General features: G+C 40.0%; 1 protein-coding gene across 1 annotated transcript; it reads left to right on the top strand.

The window, feature by feature from the left end:
* Window positions 1–3,166: 3,166 nt before the first annotated feature.
* On the top strand, window positions 3,167–15,784 carry hepacamb (hepatic and glial cell adhesion molecule b). Its single transcript, XM_064350965.1, has 7 exons — window positions 3,167–3,396; window positions 7,842–8,183; window positions 8,617–8,898; window positions 11,059–11,152; window positions 13,168–13,235; window positions 14,054–14,124; window positions 14,489–15,784. The coding sequence occupies exons 1-7, from the start codon at window positions 3,309–3,311 to the stop codon at window positions 14,807–14,809; spliced, it is 1,266 nt and encodes a 421-aa protein (XP_064207035.1). The 5' UTR covers window positions 3,167–3,308; the 3' UTR covers window positions 14,810–15,784.
* Window positions 15,785–17,501: the final 1,717 nt, after the last annotated feature.

Below are 17,501 nucleotides of genomic sequence, written 5' to 3'. Positions count from 1 at the left end.
TTATGTAAAATATGTCGAGTTCCTGATTCCACCAATTTCAACAGTCAATGCCCTGGTATCTTTTTCAGCACTTGCTGAATGCTGAACACAGGTGATATTGCATGCTAAAACTCCTAACTCCTGTAAAATATGTATTATTTGTCACAGTTCATATATACCAAAGACTGGCAAATCTAAAAGCTGACAGAATTACTATTATTGCCTCTAAGTGGCTCTAAGTATTTGAAAGCAGAGCTAAGCACCATAATATTATTAACAAAAGACTCAGTCGTGAGGTAGTATTGCTTATCTATTCAATACCTCTAATGGAAATGAAATTCATTCCTGTTTTTTGACAGATATGATGATTGTAGGAAATAATTGGTAAGTCCATCCAGTAGCAAAATATACACCTTTTGGCAAACTACCAGGTGAAAAATCCAGTGATGCCTCTGCTGCCTAAGAAATAATGTAAATTCCAAACTGGCAGGCCTCATTGAACATGTCAACATGAAACATATGACTTTCAGTTGCCTTCTTCGCCTGGATGTTACAGACTGGGAATTTAGAATAAATCCTTAAGGCAATAATGACCCTGTCGTATGGTGTGGCCAAACTGTGCCCCAGCTTTGTGTTCTGGTGTTTCTTCAGAGAGGCTTTAAAACCTACTGGAATAGGAGACGCAATGTCACCCTAGATTTGTGTGCATAGATAAGATCCTCAGCATGTCTTTTAACTGCCTTAATTAATAATTTATTTGAGTTTTAATTAAGGAATTCGCCATGTACCCATGGGATAACATGTAAGAAAGTGGTAATGTCTGCTTTATTTCTTAGATGCTATACAGGGTCTTAGATTTTTGTTTTTTGCTTGTTTGGCAGGTTAAATAAAGTTGTATTTATATGGTGCGTTTTACAGTAGCGTCTACACAATGACACTTTACAGAAAAAAAACAAACAATAGAGAGAAGAAAAAAACACTAAAATATTAACCGTATGCTCATTGCTCACAGGTGAGATGGAGGATGCAAAGTATAAGTATTTTTGTAACAGTTGTTTTGAAATCTGCTTTGTAACACAGTAAAAATACAAGCCGGCATTGGTTTATATCGTATAGTCTTTTTTTCTTCTGTGGCATCATATTTTGGCAGATTTTTAAAGTAACCCCTGTTGAGCATATTGTTCTCTTCTGCATGTTATTTTATTTTACTTTTTCAAAAAATATGAATATACATTACATCACAGGCTTTAAAAGTTTATATACAATTTGGCTTGTGTCTGTGTGAAATATCGCCCTCTGCTGGCAAAACGAACAAAGAGAGGCTTGTGTAGTATCAGCTCAACGGCAGACCTTAAATGGGTGCTACTGTTCTGAACACGTGCAGTCAGTTCACCATTCTTATTTGCCCTTTATTGTCTGTTCTTATGTTGTCTTTTCAGACAAGTCAGAGGCAGTCTGTGCTAAAAAAAAAAATAATAATAATAATAATAATAATAAATAAATTTATAAATGCTAAAATATACAGTCTAACTTTAAAGGAAACTATATACAGTGCTCTCGAAAATTATTGGTACCCTTGAAAAAATAATGTAATTTAACTTTTTTTTCCAGGAGTAGACAATATAGCTAATTTCCCCCATTTATTCTATGTTTTTTTTCTATGTTCTATTACGTTTTTGCTCGTCATTATCAGCAGTGTCAGTTTTGAAGGGTATTGTGTGATATAGAATATCACAAGATGCATTAGTACATTGTATGTAGTGTAATGTAAATCTGTAAAGATCAAACAGGAAAGATCAAATGTGAATGTTGTGAATTACCTTTTAAGTCATTCTCAAGGGCAGTTAATCTTATTGCTCCACTTAAATGCATAGAAGGGCTGCTCTGTTCAGACATTGCTGAAGGAATGGTGGGGTCTTGTTCACAGTCCCTCTGACCGTGACAGATACAGATAATGGACTTTGCCAGGATATAAAAATGTAAATGAGAACTGCTGAACTACAAAGGGAAATTCCTTTCCTTTTAGCTACCCCCAGACCCCCCCCCCACAACTCTCTCACACACACACACACACACACACACACACACACACACGGTGAACTTTGTCTCCAGCCATTAATCCTGAGTCAAAATGTCAGAGCAAATGGGAATGTCTTACTTTTGTCTGAGCCGGGGCATATATTTTCTCAGTAACGGTTCCCATGGCTTTTCTCATCTTTTCTCTGCACTCAAGGTTCTTCTCTTTTTTTACTTGGGGAGCTGGGGAAGGGGAGCCCTCATGGCCCCCCAGCCCCCCTCCCCCCACAGAGTGCAGGAAGGCTGTGCAGAGTACAAGTAGGTGCAGTGTCATGATGTCTGAGGGTCCAGAGTGGAACCCTCCTTTGTAGAATCTCGAGGGCCTTTATGAGCACCGGCCATTCTGTTCATCTTAATTTGATGGGTTTCTATGCAAAAGTTCAACCAGAAAAGGAAAGTCTGAGCGCTAGAGATTAGCTTGGAATTCCACTTGTTTCACCAACCTATCCCCGCCACTGCCCCTTCCCTTCCATAACCCCCCAAACCCCCCCCCCCCCCCCATGAACTCAGAGCCCTGTTCTAATTTATTGCACTTGTGTTGTAAATGCGATTGCATTTGCACTGTTCTAATTTATTGGCAAGCAGTGTTTCTTTCTATTGGGAAAGTGCAAATTAGTATGAGAGCATGTACTCAACATGCCCCCCCCCCCAATGGGTATAGGACTCCTTAAATAGCTGAAGGAGCTCAGGTGTGGGTGGAGTTATTTTCCTAGGGTGGAGACAAATTGACAAGTGATTTTAATACTTAAAAATTAATTCAAACTTTCACTTTCACTTCCACTTCTCTGTGGACCATCACTTCTTAAAAACCACTGAACTGTAAATGATAGAAAGATTTTATAGTATGGTTTTAAGACATGACTAAAAATCTTACCCCATAACATCTTTATTAGAAATGTGTGACAGAAATTTGACACACATACGCATGGAGGTACGCACAAGCACACTCACCCACAGAAATGCACACAGTGGCACACGTCTACGCACACAAACACAGGCACACGCAGACACACAAAAGAGACACACACAGTCACACATACATGCACACACACACACACACACAGACACACAGACACACACACACACAGGCACACACTGCTCTCTTACTGCGGGGTTCTGAGTGAAAGAGCCAGTGTTGGCCGGCCCCAGGACTCAGGAGCTGCACTGTGCTGTGCTGTGCGTTTCCAGGGACGTGCCCTGAGTGGACAAATCATGCTAATTGTCTGGGAGAGAAACCCAGCGCTAGACCCAAGATGAAGGCAGAGAGAGAGGCTTCCTCAAAAGCGTTGCCTGTCGCTGCACTTTTGCTCAAATTGTGCCTTCTCCTGTTCTCTCTATCAGGTAAGAGAACTTCTACGGACTTGTTTTTGAAGGAAAAAACTTTTTTTTGCAACTTTTCAAACAACTGCAAACTGCCTATGCGGTGCAGGGTGGGAGGGAGTGAGAGTGTTTGCGTGGGCATGTGTGTGTTCGCATGTGTTTGGCTCTGTGTGTATGTGCGTGTGCCCGACTTCTTCGCTGCTGAGCTTACAGTTCATGCTGAGAACTTTTGAAAGCACTATAGCACGGATTTGTCTTTGCACAACATTTGTCTTGAGTGTTTATACCTGAACAGAGCATCACTATGTACTTCTTAATTATGTTGTGTAGTTTAAAGTCTTATTTAAAGGTTATTTATTGTATGAGGGAATGAGTTGAGAAAACTCATAGAAAATAGTTCTGAAGTCCTGCGTTTATGTGGATAAGAGGATGGAACAAAAGCCATTGAGATGCTATATCATTCAATAACATGCAGGTCTAACAGGGCTGTAAACTTGCATTAAAAAACAGTTTCGTCACTATCATCATTCAAATTTACTGAAAACCTATTTTCATCACAGATGTGCTATTTATTTTCAGATGTGCATACACTACTTTAAAGAAATTCTTTATATACTCTCATTTATTCATCATATTTCCAGGGCAGAAAAAAATAAGTTATAAATAAATATTTTTAAAATACAAAAATGTTTTCATCAATTAAGATGTTGAATTTTTTTTGTTTTGTTTTGTTTTTTTGCAGTGTACCACTGGCTTTATAGTCACCTGTCTTTAATAGCATATGAAGTTTTTGCAAAAAATTAAAATTAAAAATGATTCTGAATAACCAATATATAGATCTGAAAACTGATCTGTCTACACCGAATGCTGGGAAATAGTTAATATAATACATAAATTTCAAGAATCATAAGCTTACAAGTTGTATGTATGGAATTTTATTTTTGACAAAGTATTTGCAAGAATGAATCCCAGTACTTCGGCTCTAGTGTAAAAGATTTTAACCTGTAGATACACTGTTCAAATCAAGCTATAATAATGGTTAATGTGAGATATGAGCAATGTGAAGGGAAATCTGCCAAGCGAATGCGCATATAAGTGATGAAACTGCTTGGATGCAAAGTATTTCGAACTTTGAAGGCAGAGAACAAAGGTCTGACATTGTCACATGATCATTTCGAATATGTGGAATTTTCCCATAGATGAGCCAAAAATAACCAGCCAACTTATTAATGTGAAAGAATAAATCTATTGTTTAGCAGTGTCATTTGGCAGCCAATCAAAATGGAGCAGAGGTCAAGTACATTATTAATGACTGTATGGGTTCAGAAAAAATAAGGCAGACTATTTTATTAATCGAGCAGACTTGGATATGTTTGTTTCACAAATATCATTCAATTTGAGCATGTAATCTGAACACAGAACTACTGAGGAACTTCAGTATTTCAACATGATAACCATAATGGATGTTTTTAACTGAATATTCCAAGATACCTTACAAGGACAAAACTGTGCCTGGTTCAAAACTTTAACTAGTTTATTTTTTTCACCATTTTACTGTACAAAAATGGGGACCATTCAGGGCCAATGACCACAAAATGTTCTTCTTCTTGAATGCTTCCTCTGGGGAATATAGGATGGTGGCTCTAGTAGATTTGAGTAATGTGCAGTAATGACAGTTGTATATTTAAGCCACATGAATCCTCAAAATAATTCAACACAAGAATACATAATATATAGAACAATAGGCCTTGTAAAAAGGGTGATGCAGTCCAGTGAGATAAGTTTAGCATGCATTGAGATGGACTGAATGGTTATGTCAGCTGGCCAGCTCAATATGGGAAAGCAGTGGACACGTGAATGGCGGAAGAGAACACTTCACTCTTGGCCTTGTGTATGGGGAGGTCTGTTTGAAGGGTTGGCGGAAGTCGTGACCCCAGGAACAGCAATCAGGAACTGCAGCATTCAAACTAACTTCCTGTGTACCAGGGGATGCCCAGAATCCTCCATTAATACCAGCAAGAACCATGACGTCATAGTACTTCGGGTTATGTGGTCGTGGGTGGTGGGGGGGGGGGGCTCGGCTGTGAGGGGCAGAAGAGGAGAGACAAGGTGGGTCGCAGAAAGTGGAAACCCAGTTTGGGGATTTAGGTGTTGGGGTATGCCTTCTGTTCTTGAAGGTGGGAGTAGGAGATGAGCTCTCCGTAGGCGGCGGCCATGACAGTGGTGTCTCAGGGGCTGCCTCCAGCAGAATCACTGTGGGACCCTGTGTCTCTCTGGCTCTCCACGGTGACAAAGGAGGCAGCGCCTCTCTGTGCGCCCTTTTTCACCGGCTGCCAGGGAGGAAATCGGCCCCAACAATCACGGCCATTGTGCTAAAGCACTGGCAAAGCCTCTCTACTGCCTGAAAAATTGTCGCCATGGTGACAGCGCAATGCCACCGCAAGGCTCTCCCCGGAGACCACGGGCTCCAGGGCAAGGGTGGGCGGGAATCTCCTCAGCCAATCGGTTCGAACCACTGCCCTGGGTGACGGCCAGCAATCTTCACTGTCAAGGGTTTCCTTTAGCCCCTGTCCACCTCTTTCTCTCACCCCCAACTCATTGGACTTGTCTAACTATACTAACAAGGAAGTGACTTGGACTGGTCAGGCAGGATATACGTTACAGTATTCAGTAGTGTTTGTCCCTCTTGTGGCTGATATAATGCTGGCATTGTGGCTACGTCTCCAGGCCGGGCTGTTTTCCATTGGACAGGACACCAGTTTGGATGCAGTACACACTGTGTACTACCTCTTCCCTCTGTTCAAACTGATGAGCAGTGGAGGACATATCCACAATGAACGTTGATATAGTTAATCACCATGCATTGGCTGAAGTGAAGAGGCATGGATGTAAATAGTCAAACTGGGAAATGACTGAAAGGCAAGACTGAGAACGCGAGAAACAGACCCCCTTACTCTTTGTGATACTGTAAGTATGAATCATGGCCTCAGGTTAGCTTCCATCTGAAAATGCTGTCTCCCAGAGCACATTAATAAAACTTAATAGTTTCTGACAAATAGTTGAGCCCAAAAGTAAAACAATGTCATGTTCTTTATGTATGCTGAAGTAACCCTTGTCAAATGGTTAAAAGACTTAAATCTATCTATCTATCTATCTATCTATCTATCTATCTATCCAGCTACAGTATCTATCTATCAATCTGTCTGTCTGTCTGTCTGTCTGCCTGTCCGTCCACCCATCCGTCCGTCCGTCTGTATGAAATTAAACATATCTATTTATTAAAATAGTTTAGATAAATGTACTTAAGACAATTGTTCATCCCTCCTCTCACAATGGAAAATATACTGGCAATTCCACTGCCAACACATAAAATTTAGTTGTGTTTTGCAAGACACTGTGATAATGTGTTTTAGCATTAATGAAGAGTAGACCTGAGAATAAATATGGAGAATAAATGCTTTTGATACATGTAATGTGATTGTAATGCTATCAGAACAACCTTAGGATTTGGTCTTCCCTCTGCAAAGCTATGGTAAACCCCATCAAAAAGATTAAGGGTTGGTAGATGGGGTGGCAGTGACCTGTAATGGTTGGAGATCTGCCCAAAGGTTGCAGGTTTGATTCCCAGGTAGGGTATTGTCATTGTACCTTTAAACATTGAATCTAAACTGAATTGCATCACTATATATTGAGTGGTATTGTTCATTGCACTAAGAAGAAATTGTGTTTGTCACTTTAGATAAGAGTATCTGCTAAATACTAATGACGTAATGTGTTATGTGCAATACAGTGCATGGATGTGTTAGACTAAACTGTTTGGAACAATAGGAAAATATTAACAGACTAACTCCTGCTGAATGTCATGTTAATGTCCTCAGGCCATAAGTCTTATCTGTCCCTTTTTTCTGGGCATTCTGAACCTGGCTATCTCATTCTGCCCATGAAATCATAAAACCTGCGTAAGTGTTTAAAACCCTCCTTCTCCTCCTGCACTGACTGTGATAAGCATTCTAGTACAAAATTTCTGTGTATCATTCAGGAGGGTTCTACACATTGGAGGTGGTTTAGTTCACCATTATTCAGCAGTTGAGGAACACAGTAAATAAAAGCTATTATCAGCATGATCGTTTGTACCATTTTACTTCAGATTGCTTGTCTTTCCCCAGTGGGTGTATAAAACGCATTTTACGGCAAGAATCAGAGGTTCAATCAAAAGATCAAGAGCCTGAGATCTTTTCATTATGCTTCAAACTGATCATAATATTTTATTTTCAGCTGTGGTTCATAGAAGGAACCATTAAAAAGGGGGAAAAATACAGTCTCCTGTGCTATCGATAGATTATACATCTCCACAGATCTCCACTGTGCTGTGGAGAGCCACATCCTTTTGATTGGTCAGGAGAGAATAAATGGCAGCTCGGCTCTCCTATCACACTGCGAGTTCTGACCGTGCCTGCTCCCTGCAGACGGTGTCCAAGGCGTGAACATCACCAGCCCAGGGTCCCTGATTCGGGGCACTCTGGGCGGGGAGGCCCTGCTCTCGGTCCGCTACTCCAGTACCAGCGCCGACCAGCCCGTCATCAAGTGGCAGCTGAAGAGGGACAAGCCCGTGACGGTGGTGCAGTCCATCGGCTCGGAGATCATCGGGAACCTGCGGCCGGAGTACCGCGACCGCATCCTGATCTACGACAACGGCACCCTGCTCCTGCACAACCTCAAGCTCTCCGACGAGGGGGCCTACGAGGTGGAGATCTCCATCACCGATGACACCTTCACCGGCGAGGGCAGCGTCAACCTCACCGTGGATGGTACGATATTGCCGTGGTGACGGCAGAGGACAGGATACCAAAGTCACTTGGTTCGCCTTATCTGTTTATTTGTTAAGAGTATTAATATCATTATGCATCCAAAAATGTTTACTGAGCACAGGAATCAATCAATTTTTTGTGGCCATTGCCCTCAGTCTTCAGATTAAAATGCTTTGGAACTTGTCTTTATTTAGGGTGACATGATCTACCTATCAATAAGTACGTACAAGGCAAATACTGTAATTTTTCAATCGTCTACACTCTTCATAAGAAGGCTAGCATGTTGAAGCTAGTGAACTTCATATTTACTTGTTTTTCCTGCACTTAGTTCTTGGAATCCTCATGAACTGCTACAAGCAGCATAACTATGGCAAACACTATGGCAAACTGTTGTGAGGGTTCCCTTACAGGTGCCTGCTATGTTTTTCGACAGAGCCGGTGTCTAGACCCTACGTCCACATGGTGGCCTCCACAGTGCTAGAGCTGAGCGAGCACTTCACCCTCAACTGTTCCCACGAAAACGGGACCAAGGCCATCTACAGCTGGCTGAAGGGAGGGAAGCCGCTGGCCAATGACTCGCGCCTGCAGCTGTCTCCAGACCATAAGATCCTGACCATCGTGCGGGTGCTAATGTCTGACGACGACATCTACAGCTGCTCGGTGGAGAACCCCATTAGCAGCATGAAGAGTCCGCCCGTCAAACTCACCGTCTACAGTAAGTGGAGTTTCTCTGCCCCACCCGTTTATTACTGTCAAATAAGGACTGATTTTAAATTTTAAATATAAAACTTATAAGTGTAAGGACAACTTGGGAAATGCTCTTACAATTATGTTTAAGTTTATACATTTTATGAATGAGGCCTCTGGGGTCCTGTCTTCTCCTGAAGGATATTTTTCATTTAAATCATTGACTTAAATCGGTTTTTGTACAAAGCATGGTGATAAGATATGGTAATGCAGTTTAGAATTTGAATAGGAGTTCTGCCAACATATCTTTGACTGTGGGTGACTGTAGATTCTGTTATACAGTGGTGATTTTCCATTTAGCTCCAGATGCCCTGAGCTCACTGAATGTGCTAGAAGACTGTGCTGTACTGTGCATATAGGCATGTTTTAAAATGAATAGATAGAACAAACACATTTATCTAAATAGGAAGAACCTACAGTATTATTTATTTAGCTACCTGTGCCCTCTGGCCTGGCCATTGATGCCTCAGCACTGAAACATTGTGGGGGGGGGGGAGGGGCACACGGGCACACAGCTGGAGTCACCACCACACCTGTGAGTAGAGGCTGGCCAAGCCCAGGGAGGTTTGACCACCTGGTCTGGAGAAAAACAAAGTGCGACAGATACTAAAACCACTCCACGCTCTGTACGCGTAAAGACTGTGTTCCATCAGGCCAACCCATGCGATTAGCTGAGAAAAATAGAGGTGTAGAGAGAGAAAGAGAGAGGGAGAGAGAAGGAGAGCAGTGAGACGCGGACAGGAGTACAGTACGTAACATCCACTGATGCCTGCCTCCTGCTCCTCTGCTTAAACACACTCCAGTGCCCCCATAATGAAGACAAAGGCTGCATTGTCCCTCCCAAGCACACAGAGAAACAGAGCAGGGCTTTCATTTGCTGTCAGACCACAGGGATACATTCCACTTAGCGAGCATGGAATTCTCACGCACACTCTGTCACAATGATGATGGTTATGATAACAGTGATAAATGGTTACTGAATTGTCATTATTATTATTATTATTAGTAGTAGTAGTAGTAGTAGAAGTAGTAGTAGTCATAAAGTTCACAGTAAGTACATAAAAAGTAAGAGAGCTCTTTAATACAATTATGAATATGTGAGCTGCATAATTATCGAATCAGGGAATTAAATTAGAAAATGGATTGTAAAATATTTTGTATGTTTGTTTCATTATAATAATGGTCATATTATTCAGTTACTTCACCTGCAGAGATTTAAAATAAAAATTAAATATTATGCATGCAGGACACTCTCTGCTTCATAATTGAACTCCTCCCATACCATTTTTATACTTTGTTCAGTGGGACCTCTGCCTCGCTTGGTAGCTGGTCCACATTAACGGAAAGAAAAACAAATCTCTTTGAGCTTCAAGCACGCCCTCATCAAGCAATTAGGGACAATGGGGTGAGGTAGAGTGGGGACACTCCTTACAAAGACAGGAATGTTTGTGAAAATTTGTCCATCAAAGACCAGACAGAGTGTTTGTCCCAGTATTTTGATACAGTGGAGAGAGAGAGAGAGAGAGAGAGAGAGAGAGAGACCAATTGAAAGAAAGGGATGGAACCCTTTTTCTCTCCTCTAGCCCTCCCCCTCACCCTGCTCACACAGACAAACACAGGCCCAAAGTGCCCCCATTCAACCCCTACCTTCAGACTAGGCAGCTGGTGCCAAAGATTTGGTTCATTTACCAAGATCTCTATTCTTTTCTGAACTCTTTTTTCATTCTTCTTGTTTCCTACCGAGTTGTTTCTGTCAACCCAGAGGTCCAGATTAATTCTGTAACCTGTTTTCGCATAGTGTTACAGGACTGTCCTCCGTTGATGTTGTGCTAGTTCGTCTTTCTACTCAGCATTTTAAATCAGCAACTCAGCAACAAAGCTCAACTGCATTAAATGCAGTCTTCATTTATTGGTGCATTCAAGAGTTCTGGAAAAAAAGAAGTGGTTGGGGAAATTGTCCCCTAGTATTAAACATTTGAAGCACATTTCGCCAGAACTTTTCCCTGTATTTTTGTTCCCTCATGGACCCATACTGAGTTGTCTTTTAAAAGTGTGTCTTGTACGATTCACCTGCTTTTCGGTGTGTGGCCGTGTTGATTGCGCTGAACCTCCTTTCGACTGTCCGCAGGGCGGAGCTCACTTTACATCATCCTCACCACCGGGGGCATCTTCCTCCTCATCACCCTGGTGACGGTCTGTGCCTGCTGGAAGCCCTCCAAAAAGTAAGACTGACCTTGGATGTGTTGCAATCCAGTTTTGGGTCCACCCTCATACACTTTACTTGTAAACTTCACTTGGGAGGATGTGATGCACATACCAATAAAGCAAGTACACACTTGCATTTAGCAAGTGTGAGGGAGTGAGAGTGGCGAGGGTCATTTGCACTGAGATCCACTTCACCCCTTTCAAACCTTTTCTGTAACCTTACCTTTAAACTGATGATTTGTCTGCACACCCAACCTGTTTCCTTTTACATTTTTGGATTATCAATCAATCAATTAATTCCTTCAATAACACATATCAATAAATATATCAAGTTTTGTGTGCTAGAATTTTTCTTTGTCATAAAACTGTGTAAAATCCAAAAGAACAAAACACTTCTGGGTTAATTGACACTTATACAAAATCTTTTCCATTCTGTATGTGTTTTTTATTTATAATACTGTAATGAATATGAACGTGATTTTCACCGAACAGGAAGTCTGCTGTGAATTGTGGGCCATATGAGCTTGCAGAGTCTGCTCTGGTGCAGACTCTTTCACTTGAAAAAATTTGAGGTTGTATGGCACTGACTGAAGAAAAAATATGGACCAAGTCCCTGTGACCTCACCCATTGACTTACCATGGGCTTGGTGAACAGTGTTTTAAAACCACGGAAATGTAGTTTTTGGGCACTGCCATGTTGTACTAACATGAGACTGCACAGTAGGGAAAAGAGGAGACCATTATATGGGCGTGAAGTTTGGGTGAGTCTGGGCCGTGTACTAAGCGTGTGAGATCCAGTGACTGATATTAAAATCTTGTCCTAATAACCCAATAACTTATCAAATCAGAACATGGGAGACATTAGATGAAAAAAAGTCCTTAAAGATGGCGAACCTTGATCAATTTCCAGTTCAGTCGAGGACCTAGGTGACAAGGACAAATAAAATAAGTTATTGGAATGAGCCCCAGATGTTACTTTCACATATTTTTGACCCATTTGGCCTTCCATACTAGAAAACGACACAAGGAAAGGAAGCAAGGAGGTAAAACATAAGCGATTGGAATGCTCCCCTCGGTTTTGGCTGCCTGGTTGTCACAGTTACTCACCAATTTGAAGCTACACATGTGTCACAGCTTAATGATTGACAGCACATTGTGGCTCCAGTCCAGGGTTAGTGTACCTTCAGTAGATACTTTCCCTCCTACACAAACATAAGCACACACAGAGTTATTTTTCTGGCTGTGTTAAATAAATAAATAAATAATTTCAATACAGTTTTATTTGTATAGTGTTTTTCTACAGAGATATAGTCACAAAGACGCTTTACAGAAAAACAGGAAATAGGAAAACTGGGAAAGACTGAGCATGAAACACCAAAACAACAGTGAGGTAAAACTATAGAAAACTTGTAAGCTATAGCAGCTATATTAGAATAATTCAAATCAAAGCTATTCAGGCTACTTAAAATGTGCATTAAGATGGTGTGGATATTTCAAAGGGAGAACAGTAAGAGAATGATGAGATTGGCAGATAATATCAGTGATGACACCTCCCAAGTGTTACATTCAGTCTCAGCTTATGCCATCATGAAGGTGATGTACTGTCCCACAGTACAGACACATATGTTTTGAGTGCTCATTCATTCCAGAATCCATTCATATGCTGAACAGAATTTGAGGCCCAACAATATGATTTCAATTTGATCTAGGCGGCATTTCTGTGGATATATTGCCTATATTTTGTGTGAATGTATCTGTCTTTCATGTTTGCAACTATTGTACTGTATGTGAAACTGTGCTGCATTTCTGTGTAATCAGGTAACGAAGTATCATCCTATCAAATCATAGATGATGAAACTGAAATGATATTCACAAATGTGTTCTTTCCACTGAAAATGTTTAGTATAGTCAAGAGCAGTCCACAAACTTGTGTAAATGATTGCAAAACCACACTGCGAGAAACACAATATAAATGCACAAATGCATGGGTGAATAACAGAGAGAATTGCATGATTTGCCTTTTTTGTATCAGAAAAAAACGCCAGAGAGACATGCAGAGTTCCTCAGAGAGTCCATGCCATAATGAAGCCAAGCATGAGGGTGAGTGGCAAACAAGACCAATGGTTGCAACTGTTCATCCAGCTCAAAGTTCAAAGCTCAAACATCATGGCGCAATTACCAGTGAAACTTACGGTCATGTTATATCTGCTATTCCTGTCTACTTAGTACAAACATTATATATACAGTTGTGTACCTCTATTCTCCTGGGAAGGCTTTATACTAGATGTTGGCGAATTGCTGCAGGGATTTGCTTTCAGTCAGCCAGAAGAGTATTAGTGAGGTTGGGCACTGATTGGCCAATTAGGCCTGGCTCGCAGTTGGCTTTCCAATTCATCCCAAAGGTGTTGGATGAGGTCAGGGCTCTGTGCAGGCCAGTCAAGGTCTTCCACACCATTCCTGAAAAAAACCTTTTCTGTATGGACCTCGCTGCGTGCCCAGGTTGGAAGCAAAAGTTGGAAGCACAGAATCATCTAGAATGTCATTGCATTAAGATTTCCTGCACTGGAACTAAGGGGCCTAGCCCAAACCATGAAAAACAGCCCCAGAACAAGAGGTATCCATATACTTTAAGTCATATAGTGTACGTATTTATTATATACTAAAAACAATAGCCTATATATTTTGAAAAACAAAATTTGAATATTGTGATGATGCAGAATATGTTAATTTTATTCCAAACAGTGGCAAAAACAGATGCATTTTAATATATGCTACATATTTTGACATACATTCCTTGTATTTTCCAATTAATATTGCATTTATTTAATATTTCATGCACAAGCTACGTCAGTATATTTTCAGATGCATAAGCACATGACATGCTACAGCCAACTCTGCTTGCTGCTTGCTTCACACAGTTGATGTTGTACCAAAAATGACAGATCATGAACGGAGGAACCCAGTGGCCCTGTACGTCCTCAAGGAACAGGTGAGCTTTTTGTGTATTTATCTTATCTGGTTCTCTTGACAAAGCAATCATTATAAAGCAAGAAAGAACATAATTTAAGTTGTATATATTGCCACTGAGAATACGAAACAGTTTTTTTTCGAATGTATTATGAAATATGTGACTATGGCCAAAAGGGAGATTGAGACTGGAGTGAGTGGGTGGCAGTGAAACAGAATAAACATATATGCTCCAAAACCGTCTTGAGTGAAAGTGGCATATTAGAAAATAATGCATCAAAATGTTTTAAAAGTTACTTATGCTCCAAAGAAAATGTGATCATTCATCTGACTATGTGGCACTGAAAACATGAGCACTGAGCATTGTATTTGTTGCGCTGTTGTAGGATTCCCCCGAGAGGGAGAATGGGTCACCGTGTAACTCTCGCAGCCCCTCGGAGCCCAGCAGCCCACCGAGCTACATCAGCTCTCTGCCCCCTTCCTCATGTTCCCCAGACCCCCCAGCCCGCTCCTCCCGCAGGTACCCCCGAACCCCAGCCAGCTCCCCGCCTTCCCTCCATCACAAGTCCCACGGCCACTCCGCTACCTCCCCCCCTCACCCCCGTGGTTCAGGTCGTGTGCCCCGCTTGCCAGTGGGTGTGCCCACGGTCCACCAAACGGATGAACCAGCCCCCTCCTTAGAAAGCGCTTCCCAGACGCAGACCTAACTACCCTCTGATGTTCTGCCCTTACCTTTCATCAAACTCCATTTCCCATAGGCCCCTCGTCCAGTGGCACTGCAGAAACATGTCCTCCTGCATTTCTGTTTGACTGTTCACAAATGTGCATAAAGCCAATTTATGGTTCCAAGAACATTCCCGGAATATCAATGTAAATGTTATGATGTATTTAACTGGCTTCCTAGATATTCCTTCAACATCATTTGACACAAGAAAAACAATTGCAGGAACATTTAGAATGCTATTCAGTTCTGTTGTTTCAATTAAAGGAGAAATTGAATGATTTATTGTTATACATATTCATTTTATTCTGTATGTTTTTTCCAACAAAAAAGAAATATGGCACTTCAGTATCTCAATTCAGAACATTATAAACATTGTAGAAAGAACAAGTACCCATAATGTTTTTGAAATAACTAAATAATAATTATCAGGCGATTTTACCAATATAGGGAAATGACACATTTATGATTTTTTTTTTTTTTTGTGATTTTACGGAACAATAAAATACTTTTTAAGACTACTTGAGAAATGATAACTCACCAAATGGGAATGTAACTGGAATGTTCCTCATTCTTCTTGAAATGTTGCTGATAGATGGGTAAGAGTGAAACTGTAAGGATGAGAAGCAGCTGCCCTTGTTCATTTGGCTGTAATCTAATGTCAAAATTAATTTTAAAGGATCCCAGGGTATCTGACTCCACTACACATCCCAGAATGTTATTCTACACAATAAATTAATCTGTGTGTGAAACAAATATTTTCTGGTGTTAATGTGAAATGTATGTATGTACCTGTTTTTTTTTGATTGTTTGATAAGTTTACTTTAGGAACAATAAATTCAGACACTATCACTTCTGCAGCAGGTGTGTTTCAGTCTCAGACCTGTCTATATATACATTCTATATATTATTGTTTAAACCCCTCTGTTCAGCTGAATGGGAGGGGCTAATTGTACAAAAAGTGCTCTCTTCCAATTGGTCCTGTGACTTTGAACTGGACCAAGACTACCGCATACGATTTTCTTGAAACATATGGAAATTTATTTTTTCCTTGCTGTATCTGTAATAGGATTTATTAAAAATAGGTCACTTTCTATCTACATAAATAAATTCCACCCTCAGTTTCTGCAACAGTTTCTGTACTTGCTAAATTTTAGCCTGTTCAGATGCATGTTTTGATTCATGTCAGTTTTTTGCAATAAAAGAAAAATATGCTGTTCCAACCATCCCAGTTACATAATATGATATTTTTAGCTAAGGCACTTTTTCAGGCTAACAATCTGCTGAATAATATAAACTATCAGTACACAAATATGTGAAAATTAGTTTTGAACCCATTGAAATATTGCATAGTCTGCACTGCATGCCCAAACCCATTTAATGGTATTTCTATTTTTTTATATTTTGTATTTATTATCTTGACAAACCAACATATTGTTCATGTTTTCTGCAAAGTCTGGTTCTCTGAAAAAATACAAAATACAATCCCAAGTCAATATCATAAAAGTTATTGAAAAATGATATCCATTATACATTATTTTTTAGATTACAGTATGTTACATAACAAATCCTTTTATGGTATGAGCCTTTGTGTTCAGGAAAATGTGTATAAATATATTGTATATGATTTGTATATAAATACACTATATTTCTTGTTTTCGTCCTTTTTAATACAACTAATGTACTGTGCTGTAGCTTGAACATTTTCAATGATGATGCATCTATTATTGTGATGTAAAGAGTTATGTAGAAAAAGAAAACACAGAAAACAAGCATGTAAATGTTCAAAGAAAACACAATAAAAACAAAGGAAACCATGGAGGTGACTTTAATGCTGTGGTTGTTGTGGATTTTTGGGGCCCAGTGCTTTGTGAGGTTATTTATACGAGGTGTACATGTTCACTGACTCCGCAAATGGGGAAATGAGAGCAACAGTACCAAATCAATACAAAAAAAGAAACAGATTCGTACATGCAGAGATTCTTATTATGATTTTCATAAACTGATTGAAACATGATTGCATGTCAGATCTTATGATGTATCTAAATTGGATAGGTGAAAAGAACAGCGTTTTTGTTTACAGTGCTCTGTTGAAACATAACTCTTTTTTTTCAAAAAAGATGTGTCAATTCTTCCACTTCTTTTTCTTCTCATTACTTTTTTCCATGCTCAAATAATAAAATTGAAGATAGATACTGTAGATCATACTGTGCTTGCATTCCAAACATATAAGCAGTGTTATATTTGCACAATAAAGGGGAAAACTGAACAGACTTCATATTCCTATCTGGCATAACACTGACCATGCTTTACATAACAGTGTCCCTTTGTGTCTAAAATTGCATTCTCTAGTGTTCCCTTGTCTCACACAAAGAGAATGTGCTTGCTGATTCACACATATTGGACAAATGAGCTTTTGTTCAACGGATGCATTTCTGTTTAATACAAGCTTTGTGACGGAGTCAAGGAGTTAAATGGACAAAGCTTACTCATACATTAATGTATAAGATGGTTATAGCAGCAGTCTTAATGTACACTAGCTAATAAGTTATATTTATAGACAAAGTAAAAAATTATACACGTAAGTTCACTTTATACAAATATAAATATTTAGTATTGAAAAATTATACCTATACCACATATTATATAAATCGATTTTTGACTTAAATTTCAACTTC

The sequence above is a fragment of the Anguilla rostrata genome, chromosome 9, assembly GCF_018555375.3.
Source record: "Anguilla rostrata isolate EN2019 chromosome 9, ASM1855537v3, whole genome shotgun sequence".
NCBI lineage: Eukaryota > Metazoa > Chordata > Actinopteri > Anguilliformes > Anguillidae > Anguilla > Anguilla rostrata.
The sequence above is the reverse complement of the archived record's forward strand: the minus strand, read 5'-3'. Positions and strand labels throughout refer to the sequence as shown.